Here is a 12696-nt window from a genome sequence, read left to right on the forward strand (position 1 = left end):
GCCGGGAGCACGCGGAAACCAAGTGCAAACAGCGGAAGGAGCGCATGTCAACCCAAGCACCCCATTCATCCGCCCCTTCAACCACCGCCTGCCCCACCTGTGATGGAGACTGTAGGTCCCGCATTGGACTCATCAGCCACCTGAGAACTCATTTTTAGTGTGGAAGCAAGTCATCCTCGGTTCCTAGGGACTGCCTAAGAAGAAGTAGTAGTTTTGACATACAAAACCTTCATTCGGATGCAGTCAAATGGTCTGTTGAGAGTTTCTGTAAAAGTACCAATGGCACTATTCAAAGATAAGCAAGGAATTTCCCCCATTGTGATGGCCAATATTTATCCTTCAACCAACACCACTAAAACCGATTATCTAGTAACTTACCTCATTCCTGTTTGTGGATCTTGTTGTGCAAATTGTTTGCCATATTTGCCTACATTGTAACAATGATTACATTTCAAATGTACTTCATTGGCTGTGAAGTGCTTTGGGATGTTTGAGAATGTGAAAGGCGCCAAATAAATTCAATTTCTTTCTCTAAATTGCCTAGTGGGAACTAGGGTGCAGTAGGATAGTCCATTGAGGCTGGAGTTGAAGGACATTGATGCACCAAAGTAGGTGTTTCCTTGTTCATATGAGCAAGCTGAAACTCACCTGGAAATGCCTGATGTTGACACTGTCTGTCCACAATCTAACACATCTAACTTGCCTACCTAGTTGCCACGTCAGGCCAATTCCCTATCTGATTTGTTGCGAAGATCGTATTTTTCCACTGCTGCAGCTTCACTTTCTTATGCCCGACCCCTCCATCACTGCTGCTTAAAAGCCATTGATGTAAAGTCATTTGGGGTATTTAAAAGGAAGCAGTATATTTGATCAATAATCATATGAGTTATGGATTAAAAAGCAAGAATAGAGATTAAAAAGATAGAGCTGTCATGGCTAACAAAAATGGCAGAGCCGGTTTGATGGAATAGTTCTTGTGTAAGCCTTCTAATTTGTGTATTTTTTTTTATTCAAAGAAACTCTATGAATGTAAATTGATAAATTTAGTCATAAAGCTTGTAAGGTGTCTTCATAGGACAAAATTAAATGTGGTGCTTGATTTTGTTCAAAAATCAGTTGAAAATACTTGTAGCTGTGGTAATATATCACTGGAAATCAAAGCCTTATTTCTCCCTACTCGTGTCACAAATTGTCTCTGACACAGCTTTATACATTTTAACGGTTTATTTTACAGAACCTTTCAGAAATCTGGTGTTGATTTACTCTTAAAATGCATTGGACCAGTTGGCAGAAAATGTTACATACAACTTCAGTTTTGAAAAATAATGGCTTGAGAATGCCGTAATTATGAATTTCAAGGAATATAACAAAAGGAGGAAAATAATATCTTTTGTTTTGGATAATGCTATCGATGAACTTGAGACATTTTCTAAACACGCTTTCATTTTTTCAGACTCCTTCAAGCACCACCCCTCCAATAGAGATCAATACAAGTCGTCTAATAAAAATGACTCGGGTAAAGACAGACAAGAAGAGTGAGTTTTTGAAGGCACTGAAAGATGACCGGAATGGCGAAATCTCAGAACACAGAGACTTCGACAAATTAGAAGTTAGTGACATAACTGATTTACATTTCAAATTAAATATTTTGTTTATATTTTCTCCCCTTGAGCATTCACTTACATGATGTGGTTTGGCTGGTTGCAAACGAGCCACACATTGAGAAAGTAAAATATTTTCCTGTTGGTGGTTAGTGGCATTGAGAAAGTGGACATGTAAGGGCACTTGGGTGCAATCTAAAACTTCTTAGACTTTTGGGAATCCCTACCGCCCTATTGCTGCTGCCATGGAAAGGAGATAAAACTGCTTGCTTTTGCAAACAATGCAATTGTGGTTTTCTTTATGTATCTATGCACAGCTGATTGGAAAACGTTAGCGATATCCCTAAGTGACAGCCTGAAATGACCCAATTGCATAAAAGGGTGGTTGTGGGCTGTAAGTCAGTTTGCCACATGTAGCAGAACTCCGTGATGGCTTCCTTTGCAAAGTGAAACTTCCGTAGGCACTTCTTCCAGGACAACTGAAGGTTTAAACACTTTGCCCGTTTATTCTGTTGTTCACCTCTGATGTTGCCTGATCAGCCTAGTATCTTCCTTTTACACCTCCGCCTCTTCTTCGGAAAAGCAAAGGCGCTGGGGAATTCCTAATGGGAACTAAGGTGAAAGAGACAAAAATTGGAGCATATGATATCACCACATTATTTCCGCCTCTTTTTTTTAATTTGTTCCTCGGATGTGGGCGTTGCTGGCAAGGCCCATCCCTAATTACCCTTGAGAAGGTGGTGGTGAGCTGCCTTCTTGAACCGCTGCAGTCCGTGGGGTGAAGGTGCTTCCCACAGTGCTGTTAGGGAGGGAGTTCCAGGATTTTGACCCAGCGATGATGAAGGAACGGCAATATATAAGAACATAAGAAATAGGAGCAGGAGTAGGCCAATCGGCCCCTCGAGCCTGCTCCGCCATTCAATAAGATCATGGCTGATCTGATCCTAACCGCCAATCCACTATCACAGAACCATCTCCTGAATCTAACAGAATTATACACACGAAATAGGAGCAGGATCAGGCTACACGGCCCCTGGGCCCGCTCCGCTACCCACAGGGCCATGACCGATCCGAACCTAGACTCATGTCCAAATTCCTGCCTGCTCCCCGTAACCCTTAATTCCCTTTACTTCTAGGAAACTGTCTATTTCTGTTTTAAATTTATGTAATGATGTAGCTTCTACAGCTGTTTGGGGCAGCATATTCCATGGACCTACCACCCGCTGAGTGAAGTAGTTCCTCCTCATCTCAGTTTTGAAAGAGCAGCCCCTTATTCTAAGACTATGCCCCCTAGTTCTAGTTTCACCCATCATCGGGAACATCCTCCCCGCATCCACCCGATCCAACCCCTTCACAATCTTATATGTTTCAATAAGATCGCCTCTCATTCTTCTGAACTCCAATGAGTAGAGTCCCAATCTACTCAACCTCTCCTCATATGTCCATCCCCGGGATTAACCGAGTGAACCTTCTTTGTACTGACTCGAGAGCAAGTATGTCCTTTCTTAAGTATGGACACCAAAACTGTACGCAGTATTCCAGGTGCGGTCTCACCAATACCTTGTACAACTGAAGCAATACCTCCCTATTTTTATATTCTATCCCCCTAGCAATGAAAGCCAACATTCCATTGGCCTTCTTAATCACTTGCTGCACCTGCATACTAACCTTTTGAGTTTCGTGCACCAGGACCCCCAGATCCCTTTGTACTCCAGTACTTTCCAGTTTCTTGCCATTAAGATAATAACTTGCTCTACGATTTTTCCTGCCAAAGTGCATAACCTCACACTTTCCAGTATTGTATTCCATCTGCCAAATCTCTGCCCACTTACTTAGCCTGTCTATGTCCCCTTGCAGGTTTTTTATGTCCTCCTCACTCACTACTTTCCCTCCCATCTTAGTATCATCTGCAAACTTTGATATGTTACACTCGATCCCCTCCTCCAAATCGTTAATATAGATTGTAAAGAGTTGGGGACCCAGCACTGACCCCTGCGGAACACCACTAGTTACTGATTGCCAGTCTGAGAATGAACCATTTATCCCAACTCTCTGCCTTCTGTTAGATAGCCAATCCTCTATCCATGTCAGAATATTACCCCCAATCCCGTGATTTTTTATCTTAAGCAATAATCTTTTGTGTGGCACCTTGTCAAATGCCTTTTGGAAGTCTAAATACACTACGTCCACTGGTTCCCCTTTATCCACCCTATATGTTACTTCCTCAAAGAACTCCAACAAATTTGTCAAACATGACTTCCCCTTCATAAAACCATGCTGACTTTGTCCTATTAAATTATGATTATCCAAATGTCCTGTTACGGTCTCCTTAATAATGGACTCCAAAATTTTACCTACCACCGATGTTAGGCTAACCGGTCTATAATTTCCAGCCTTCTGTCTACTGCCCTTTTTAAATAAGGGTGTTACATTAGCAGTTTTCCAGTCTGCCGGGACCTTTGCCGAGTCCAGGGAGTTTTGGAAAATTATTACCAATGCATCCACAATCCCTAGCGCCACTTCCCTCAAGACCCTAGGATGTAAGCCATCAGGTCCAGGTGATTTATCCGCCTTGAGTCCCATTATTTTACCGAGTACCACTTCCTTAGTGATTTTGATCGTGTTTAGCTCCTCCCCCCCCCCTTTAGCCCCCTGTTTGTCCAGTGTTGGGATATTCTTAGTGTCTTCTACTGTAAAGACTGATATAAAATATTCATTCAGTGTTTTTGCCATCTCCATATTTCCCACCATTAATTTCCCGGTCTCATCCTCTAAGGGACTAACATTTACTTTAGCCACCCTTTTTCTTTTTATATAACTATAAAAACTCTTACTATCTGTTTTTATATTTTTTGCTAATTTTCTTTCATAATCTATCTTCCCTTTCTTAATCAATCTTTTTGTTATTTTTTGCTGTCTTTTAAAGTTTTCCCAATCCTCTATCCTCCCACTAGATTTGGCTACCTTATATGCCCTTGTTTTTAGTCGAATACTATCCTTAATTTCTTTACTTAGCCACGGATGGCTGTTTTTTCTTTTACACCCTTTTCTTCTCAGTGGAATATATATTTTTTGGAAGTTGTAAAATAACTCCTTAAATGTACACCACTGATCATGTATCGTCTTACCCTTTAATCTATTTTCCCGATCCACTCTACTCAATTCCACTCTCATACCTTCATAGTCTCCTTTATTCAAGCTTAGCACGCTTGTTTGAGATCCAACCTTCTCACCCTCTAATTGAATATGGAATTCAACCATGTTATGGTCACTCATTCCAAGGGGATCCTTTACTAGGACATTTTTAATTAATCCTGTCTCGTTACACAGGACCAGATCTAAGGTTGCTTGCCCCCTGGTCGATTCAGTTACATACTGCTCAAGAAACCCATCCCTAATACACTCAATGAACTCATCCTCAAGGCAGCCCTGCCCAATTTGATTTGTCCAATTAATATGATAGTTAAAATCCCCCATAATTATAGATGTTCCCTTATTACAAGCCTCAACTATTTCCTGATTGGTACTCCGTCAGGATGGTGTGTGACTTGGAGGGGAACTTTGAGGTGATGGTGTTCCCATGCGCCTGTTGCACTTGTCCTTCTAGGTGGAAGAGGTTGTGGGTTTGGGAGGTGCTGTCGAAGATGCCTTGGCGAGTTGCTGCAGTGCATCTTGTGGACAGTACACACTGCAGCCACGGTGTGCCAGTGGTGGAGCGAGTGAATGTTTAAGGTGGTGGATGGGGTGCCCATCAAGCGGGCTGCTTTGTCCTGGATGGTGTTGAGCTTCTTGAGTGTTGTTCAAGCTGTACTCATCCAGGCATGTGGAGAGTATTCCATCACACTTCTGACTTGTGCCTTGTAGATAGTGGAAAGGCTTTAGGGAGTCAGGAGGTGAGACACTCAGTGCAGAATACCCAGCCTCTGACCTGCTGTATTTACGTGGCTGGCCTAGTTAAGTTTCTGGTCAATGGTGACCCCCCCCCAGGATGTTGACGTTGGGGGGATTCGACAACGGTAATGCCGTTGAATGTCATGGGGCAGTGGTTAGACTCTCTCTTGTTGGAGATGGTCATTGCCTGGCACTTGTGTGGTGCGAATGTTACTTGCCACTTATCAGCCTAAGCCTGAATGTCGTCCAGGTCTTGCTGCATGCAGGCATAGACTGCTTCATTATCTGAAGAGTTGCGAATGGAACTGAATACTGCAATCATCAGCGAACATCCCCACTTATAACCTTGGGTAAGGTCATTGATAAGCAGCTGAAGATGGTTGGGCCTAGGACACTGTCCTGAGGAACTCCTGCAGCGATGTCCTGGGGCTGAGATGATTGGCCTTCCTTTGTGCTCGGTATGACTCCAGCCAGTGGAGTCATTCCCACGATTCCCATTGACATCAATTTTACTAGGGCTCCTTGATGCCACACTCGGTCAAATGCTGCCTTGATGTCAAGGGCAGTCACTCTCACCTCACCTCTGTAATTTAGCTCTTTTGTCCATATTTGGACCAAAGCTGTAATGAGGTCTGGAGCCGAGTAGTCCTGGCGGAACATCGATGAGCAGGTTATTGATGAGAGGAGCAGATTATTGGTGAGTAAGTGCCACTTGATAGCACTGTTGACAACATCTTCCATCACTTTACTGATAATTGAGAATAGACTGATGGGGTGGTAATTGGCCGGTTTGGATTTGTCCTTTTTTTTGTGGACAGGACATACCTGGGCAGTTTTCCACATGTCGGGTAGATGCCAGTGTTGTAGCTGTACTGGAACAGCTTGGCTAGAGGCGCAGCTAGTTCTGGAGCACAAGTCTTCAGCACAACAGCCGTGATATTATCGGGGCACATAGCCTTTGCTGTATCCAGTGTGCTCAGCCATTTCTTGATATCACATGGAGTGACTTGAATTGGCAGAAGACTGGCTTCTGTGATGATGTGGACCTCAAGAGGAGGCCAATATGGATCATCCACTCGGCACTTCTTGCTGAAGATGATTGCAAACACTTCAGCCTTGTCTTTTGCACTCGGGTGCTGGGCTCCGTCATCATTGAGGATGGGGATGTTCATATAGCCGCCTCCTCCTCGTCAGTTGTTTAATGGTCCACCACTGTTCACGACTGGATGTGGCAGGACTGCAGAGCTTTGATCTGATCCGTTGGTTGTGGGATCTCTTAGCCCTGTCTATAGCCTGCTGCTTCCGCTTTTTAGCATGCATGTAGTCCTGTGTTGCAGCTTCCCCAGGTTGGCACCTCATTTTTAAGTACGCCTTGTGCTGCTCCTGGCATGCTCTTCTACACTCCTCATTGAACCAGGATTGGTTGCCTGGCTTCATGTTAATGGTAGAGTGAGGGATCTGCTGGACCATGAGGTTACAGATTGGTGGAATACAATTCTGCTGCTGCTGATAGCCCACAGCGCCTCATGGATGCCCAGTTTTGAGCTGCTAGATCTGTTCTGAATCTATTTGCGTGTGCCTGCCGGTAATAACAGCGGATAATCTCGGGGAATTTCAGAATACTGACTCAAGACGATGAAGGTACAGCAACATGAGTCCAAACCAGGATGATGTGCAACTTGGAGGTGATGTTCACACAACATTGCTGCTCTTTTTGGTGGTAGAGGTCACGGGAGGGAGCAGCTGTTGAAATAACCTTGGTGAGTTGCTGCAGCGCATCCTGCAGGTTGTACATACTGCTGATGTGTATAATGAGTCCAGTGGCATGAACACCTCTGTCCTGGATGGTGTCGAGCTTCTTCAGTATTGTGGCTGCACCCATCCAGGCAAGTGGTGAGTATTTCATCACACGCCTTACTTGAGCTGTGTCGACGGTGGTGAGCCTTTGAAGGGTCAAGAGGTGAGCCACTTGTCGCAGAGCATGGATGGTCTTTTCCTGTCTTTTTTTGTATGTTTTTATGGTTGTTAGAGAAGCAAGCAGTTGCTGATGAAGCTTTACATTCCTTACCAGTGGAATGTCATTTCATGCGTTGTGTGTCTCCATGCTGTGAAGCTGATAGCAATGCACTCTTACATTTTGTGGTGAGTTATGTTGCTTGCCATGCTACTCGGGAGGAGTTCCTGGAACTTAACCATCTGCCTAGTAAGGGCTCAAACTCCTATTAGTCACTTGTCTAATGACAAGCTAGTGGCAATCCTCCTTGGAGGTAACGTAAATGGGAATCCTGGGTACGTGGGATTGAAACCAAGGTACTCCTCTGTGACAGATTTGTAAATCCAAAACCTGAGCCAAGCTGGACTGGGGTATTTTCAGGGCGCTGTTTATTGACCAGCCAGCTTGGCTTATTGATGGGACTGGGTATTACAATTACTTCTCCTAGTTTCCTGATCCTGAAAGCTAGTCCTCAAGCAAGTGGGGCGGGCTGAGCTAGACAGCAAGAAAAAAGGTTACCAGTGCTGGTAAGTTGCATGATATTAACTGGTTAAATTCCGTAGCTTTCCTATGCACACTTGAAAGTTCGTAAGCCTTGGCTGTTGGCAAACTGCACTTTAGTTCTCTGGTCTTGGGTAATTGGCATTTGTCCCTACAGGCAAAGCGTGTGTGATCCATATCCAGCAAATGAGACTTGCGTTCACAGGGATTTCTCAGTAGAGTTGTTCGGAGATTGTTGAGACGCATGTCAGTTAACCAAAAAAAGTTAAGTACAGAAAACAGTTACGCTTAATTAAATCAATCAATCAATGGAAACTACTTTTCTAATGGCTGAAGAGATGTGAAGAGGAAGAGAGAAACTCCATAAAATCAGTTCTGCTTTCTCCACTCTTGAAACCTCTAGTCCTTTTGTAGTTAAACTTTTACCCAGAAATCAGCCACTCAGCAATTCAAAATCCACCTCACAGATTATGTACAAAAAGTCTGCTTATTTGCTATGTGAGTGCTCCATTTTATAATTTATTTGATTGATTGGAGATGTGCACAGTACCTTGAACAGCATAGATTTGGTTACGGTAATAGTCCCATCTCTCTTTTTCTTGTTTTATTATGGAACCTATTCCCAACAGCTTTGCCATTTTATGATACAGGAGACTTTGGTTTATCCGGAGGTTGTATGTCCGGAAACCTCGATCTACCGGCAGAAATCAGGAGCGCTTTGTTAGGTTTTTTTTATTCTCGTGGCTTTGTTTTCAACAGTCAGGCTCTGGAAAGTCTCTCTGAAGCTGTTGCTAAGCTACAGAGACGCTTCCAAGGTACGGGCCGACTGTTTGAAGCTGCTGCTAAGCAACAGTGTTTGTTGTCCGATACGGAGATGAAAACCTCCGTATGCTTCAACATTTACTTTGTATGTCCGGCAGTTTTGATAGATTGGCAACAGCTCGGTCCCGTCGGTGCCGGATATAACAAAGTTTCCTGTACCTAATTAATACCTATTTGGCAAATGCAACTGAGCTGTTAACAATTTGACCTAGATTTGAGGCATTGCAAATTGATTTGTAATTGAGAACTTACCTTTAATCATCCAGCAATTCTTTGGGTTGCATTTGGCTACCAAAGTTCCGAAAAAAGCTTCAATAATTTGGTCAGAGGTCACCTAGTTTTGGGGATCTTATCAGTGCTGTAGGTGGAGCCAGTTTCTTGCTGCTGACTTGCTGCAAGATTATCGCTACTGAAGCTGTTGTCTTTGATCTTGTACTGGAATTCAACAATCCAGCTCCTTTTAGAATTGTCTTTCACAGATTTGCAGCCAATATTTGTGTAATCCTGGTCACACCTCAAGATGTTCTACTGCGAATTGAACAATGTGCCTACAGCTTCTGGTCGCCTGTCACTTTAATTCTCCACTCCACACCCACTCTGACCTCTCCGCCCTCAGCCTCTTACACTGTTCCAATGAAGCTCAACGTAAGCTCGAGGAACAGCACCTCATCTCTTGATTAGGCACTTTACAGCCTTCTGGACTCGACATCGAGTTCAACAATTTCAGACCATAACCTCTGCCCCTATTATTTTTTTCTCTTTCTCACATGGCAGCTGTTAATCATCCTGCCATTGCCATTTGCACCTCAGCTAGAGTCATCTTTTGTTTCTTAACTTGTCCCATTATCATCTCTTTTTGCCTTGCACCATCATCCCTGTGGTCTCTTAATCTCTCCTGCCTTCCATCCTATCACAGACCTTCCATTTTGTTCTATCCTCCCCTCCCCTGCCCCTACACTTGCTTAAAAACCTTTTACATCTCCAACTTTTTCCAGTTCTGATGAAGGGTCATCGACCTGAAACGTTAACTCTGTTTCTCTCTCCACAGATGCTGCCTGACCTGCTGAGTATTTCCAGCATTTTCTGTTTTTATTTCAATGTGCCTACAGTAGTGCATATTATTGAAAAATAATCAATAAAAATAAAACACATGTTTCCCTATAATATGCTGTGTAATAAAATAATTTAGTATGAATCATTTCTTATAATCACATTATAGTATGATTAATTTGTGGGGTCCTTTTGTGTGTATTGTCTGAGTAATTGCTGCCTACCCCCATTATATGCTTGCCAGTACTCATTTAAAATATTTTTTCAATCTTTCAATAATCTGGAATATGAGTTGGAATTGAAACAGCACCTAGGGGGGAGGAGTCAGGTGAGGGGAAATTTAGAAACCTAAAGAGAAAAATCAAGGCAAAGGAGTGGTATCGTGAAATTTCAACAGAAAACGCTGGAAAAACTCAGCAGGCCAGGCAACATCCGTGGAGAGAGAAACAGAGTCAAAGTTTCGGGTTGAAACCCTTCTACAGAACTGAGGGAAAAAAAGGCAGGAAATGAAACAGATTAAAAGGCAGTTTGGGGGCTGGGAAATGGGGGCGGGGATGAAAGAAGAGACATTAAGAGATATTCAAGGTGAGACGAGATAGTAATAGGACAGGTAAAGAAACAAACTGGCTCTAGATGAAGTGTGAAATGTGCTGGCAGAGTGACAGACAGCTGCCATGTGGGAGAGAGAGGGGGGGGAAAAAAGGAAAAGGCACAAACCAAAAGCGTGGATAAAAAATATAAAAATATAATAGGGGCCGAGGTTATGATCTGAAATTGTTGAACTCGATATTGAGTCCGGAAGGCTGTAAAGTGCCTAATTGGAAGATGAGGTGTTGTTCCTCGAGTTTACGCTGAGCTTCCGTGGAACAATGTAAGAGGCCGCAGACGGTGAGATCTGAGTGGGAATGGAACGGTGAATTGAAATGACAGGCGACCGGAAGCTCGGGGTCACCCAAGTGGTATAGTGATTTGGGGAAAGATAAGCAAAGTGTGACGGGAAGGGACAGAAAGTTTAACGGTAATAGTACATCAGCGAATAAGATGAAAGCAGGGAATAATGGTAAAAAGTTAAAATTAAAGCATTCGTAACACAATGGACGAATTAGTGGCACAAACTGAGATAAATGGCTTTGATCTAATAGCCATTACAGAGACGTGGTTGCATGGTGATGAAGGTTGGGAACTAAATATTCCAGGGTACTTGACTCTTTGAAAAGACAGGCAGAATGGAAAAGGAGGGCGGGTAGCCCTGATAATAAAGGATGATATAGGGTCAGTAGTGAGAAAGGATCTTGGCTCAGAAGATCAGCAAGTAGTATCAGTCTGGGTGGAGATAAGAAATAACATGGGGTAGAAAACACTGGTGGTAGTAGTTTATAGGCCCCTTAACAGTAGCTGTACCATTGGACAGAGTATTAATCAACAAATAATGGGAACTCGTAACAAAAGTAATACAATAATCATGGGGGACTTTAATCTTCATACAGACTGGGCAAATCAAATTGGCAAAGGCAGTCTGGAAGACGAGTTCATAGAATACATTCGAGACAGTTTCCCAGAACAATACGTTGTGGAACCAAACAGGGAACAGGCTATTTTAGATCATGTATTGTGTAATGAGACAGGGTTAATTAGTAATCTCACAGTAAATGATCCTCTGGGGAAGAGTGATCATAATATGATAGAATTTAACATTGAGTTTGAGAGTGAACTACTTAAGTACGAAATGAGAGTCTTAAACTTAAATAAGGCCAATTACATAGGTATGAGCGGTGAGTTGGCTAAGGTAGATTGTGAAATTAGATTAAAAGGTATGATGGTAGAAAAGCAGTGGCAAACATTTAAAGAATTATTCCAAAATTCTCAATGAATATACATACCATTGAGAAATAAAAACTCCATGAGAAACGTGATCCATCCATGGCTAACTAAAGAAGTTAAGGATAGTATTGGATTAAAAGAGGCTTATAATATTCCAAAGAATAGTAGAAGGGTACGGTAGCATAGTGGTTATGTTGCTGGATTTGTTATCCAGAGGCCTTGACTAATGATCCAGAGACATGAGTTTAAATCCCACCACAGCAGCTGTGGAATTTAAATTCAGTTAATTAAATAAATCTGGGATAAGAAGCTAGTGTCAGTAATGGTGACTAGGAAACTACCGGATTGTTGTAAAATCCCATCTGGTTCACGAATGTCCTTTAAGGAAGGAAATCTGCCGTCCTTACCTGGTCTGGCCTATATGTGACTCCAGACCCATAGTAATGTAGTTGACTCTTAACTGCCCTCTGCGGTTCAAGAAGGTGGCTCACCACCACATTCTTGATGACAATTAGGGATGGGCAATAAATGCCGGCCTTGCCAGCGACGCCCACATTCCATGAACAAATAACAAAAATGTAAGCCTGAGGATTGGGAGAGCTTTAGAAACCAGCAAAGGAGGACCAAAAATTGATAAAAAGGGACAAAATAGAATGAGAGTAAACTAGCAAGAATTATAAAAACAAATTGTAAGAGCTTCTACAAGTATGTAAAAAGGAAGGGAGTAGCAAAAGTAAGCGTTGGTCCCTTAGAGGCTGAGACAGAAGAAATTATAATGGGGAATAAGGAATTGGCAGAGACTTTAAACAAATATTTTGTATCTGTCTTCACTGTAGTCTTTATTTTAGAAAACCCAAAAAGCATACCAAAAATAGTGGGGAACCAAGGTCTAATGAGAGTGAGGAACTTAAAGTAACTAAGATCAGTAGAGAAAACGTACTTGAGAAAAGCTGAGAAATCCCCATGACCTGATGGCCTACATCCTATGGTTCTAAAAGAGGTGGATGTATTGGTGAT

At 42.7% G+C, this 12696-nt stretch overlaps 1 protein-coding gene across 3 annotated transcripts in view; it reads left to right on the forward strand.

Annotated features, from left to right (window-relative positions):
- gpbp1l1 (GC-rich promoter binding protein 1-like 1) overlaps positions 1 to 12696 on the forward strand; it is a 119391-nt gene that overhangs the window by 98937 nt on the left and 7758 nt on the right. For all 3 annotated transcript variants that reach the window (XM_085983031.1, XM_085983030.1, XM_085983032.1), the window contains one exon: positions 1454 to 1609. In XM_085983031.1, the coding sequence (XP_085839157.1) occupies positions 1454 to 1609 (156 nt within the window). The remainder of the gene's footprint in view (positions 1 to 1453; positions 1610 to 12696) is intronic.

The sequence above is a fragment of the Somniosus microcephalus genome, chromosome 3 (genome assembly GCF_052327205.1).
Source record: "Somniosus microcephalus isolate GS21.2 chromosome 3, FLI_Smic_1.0, whole genome shotgun sequence".
In the NCBI taxonomy this organism is placed as follows: domain Eukaryota; kingdom Metazoa; phylum Chordata; class Chondrichthyes; order Squaliformes; family Somniosidae; genus Somniosus; species Somniosus microcephalus.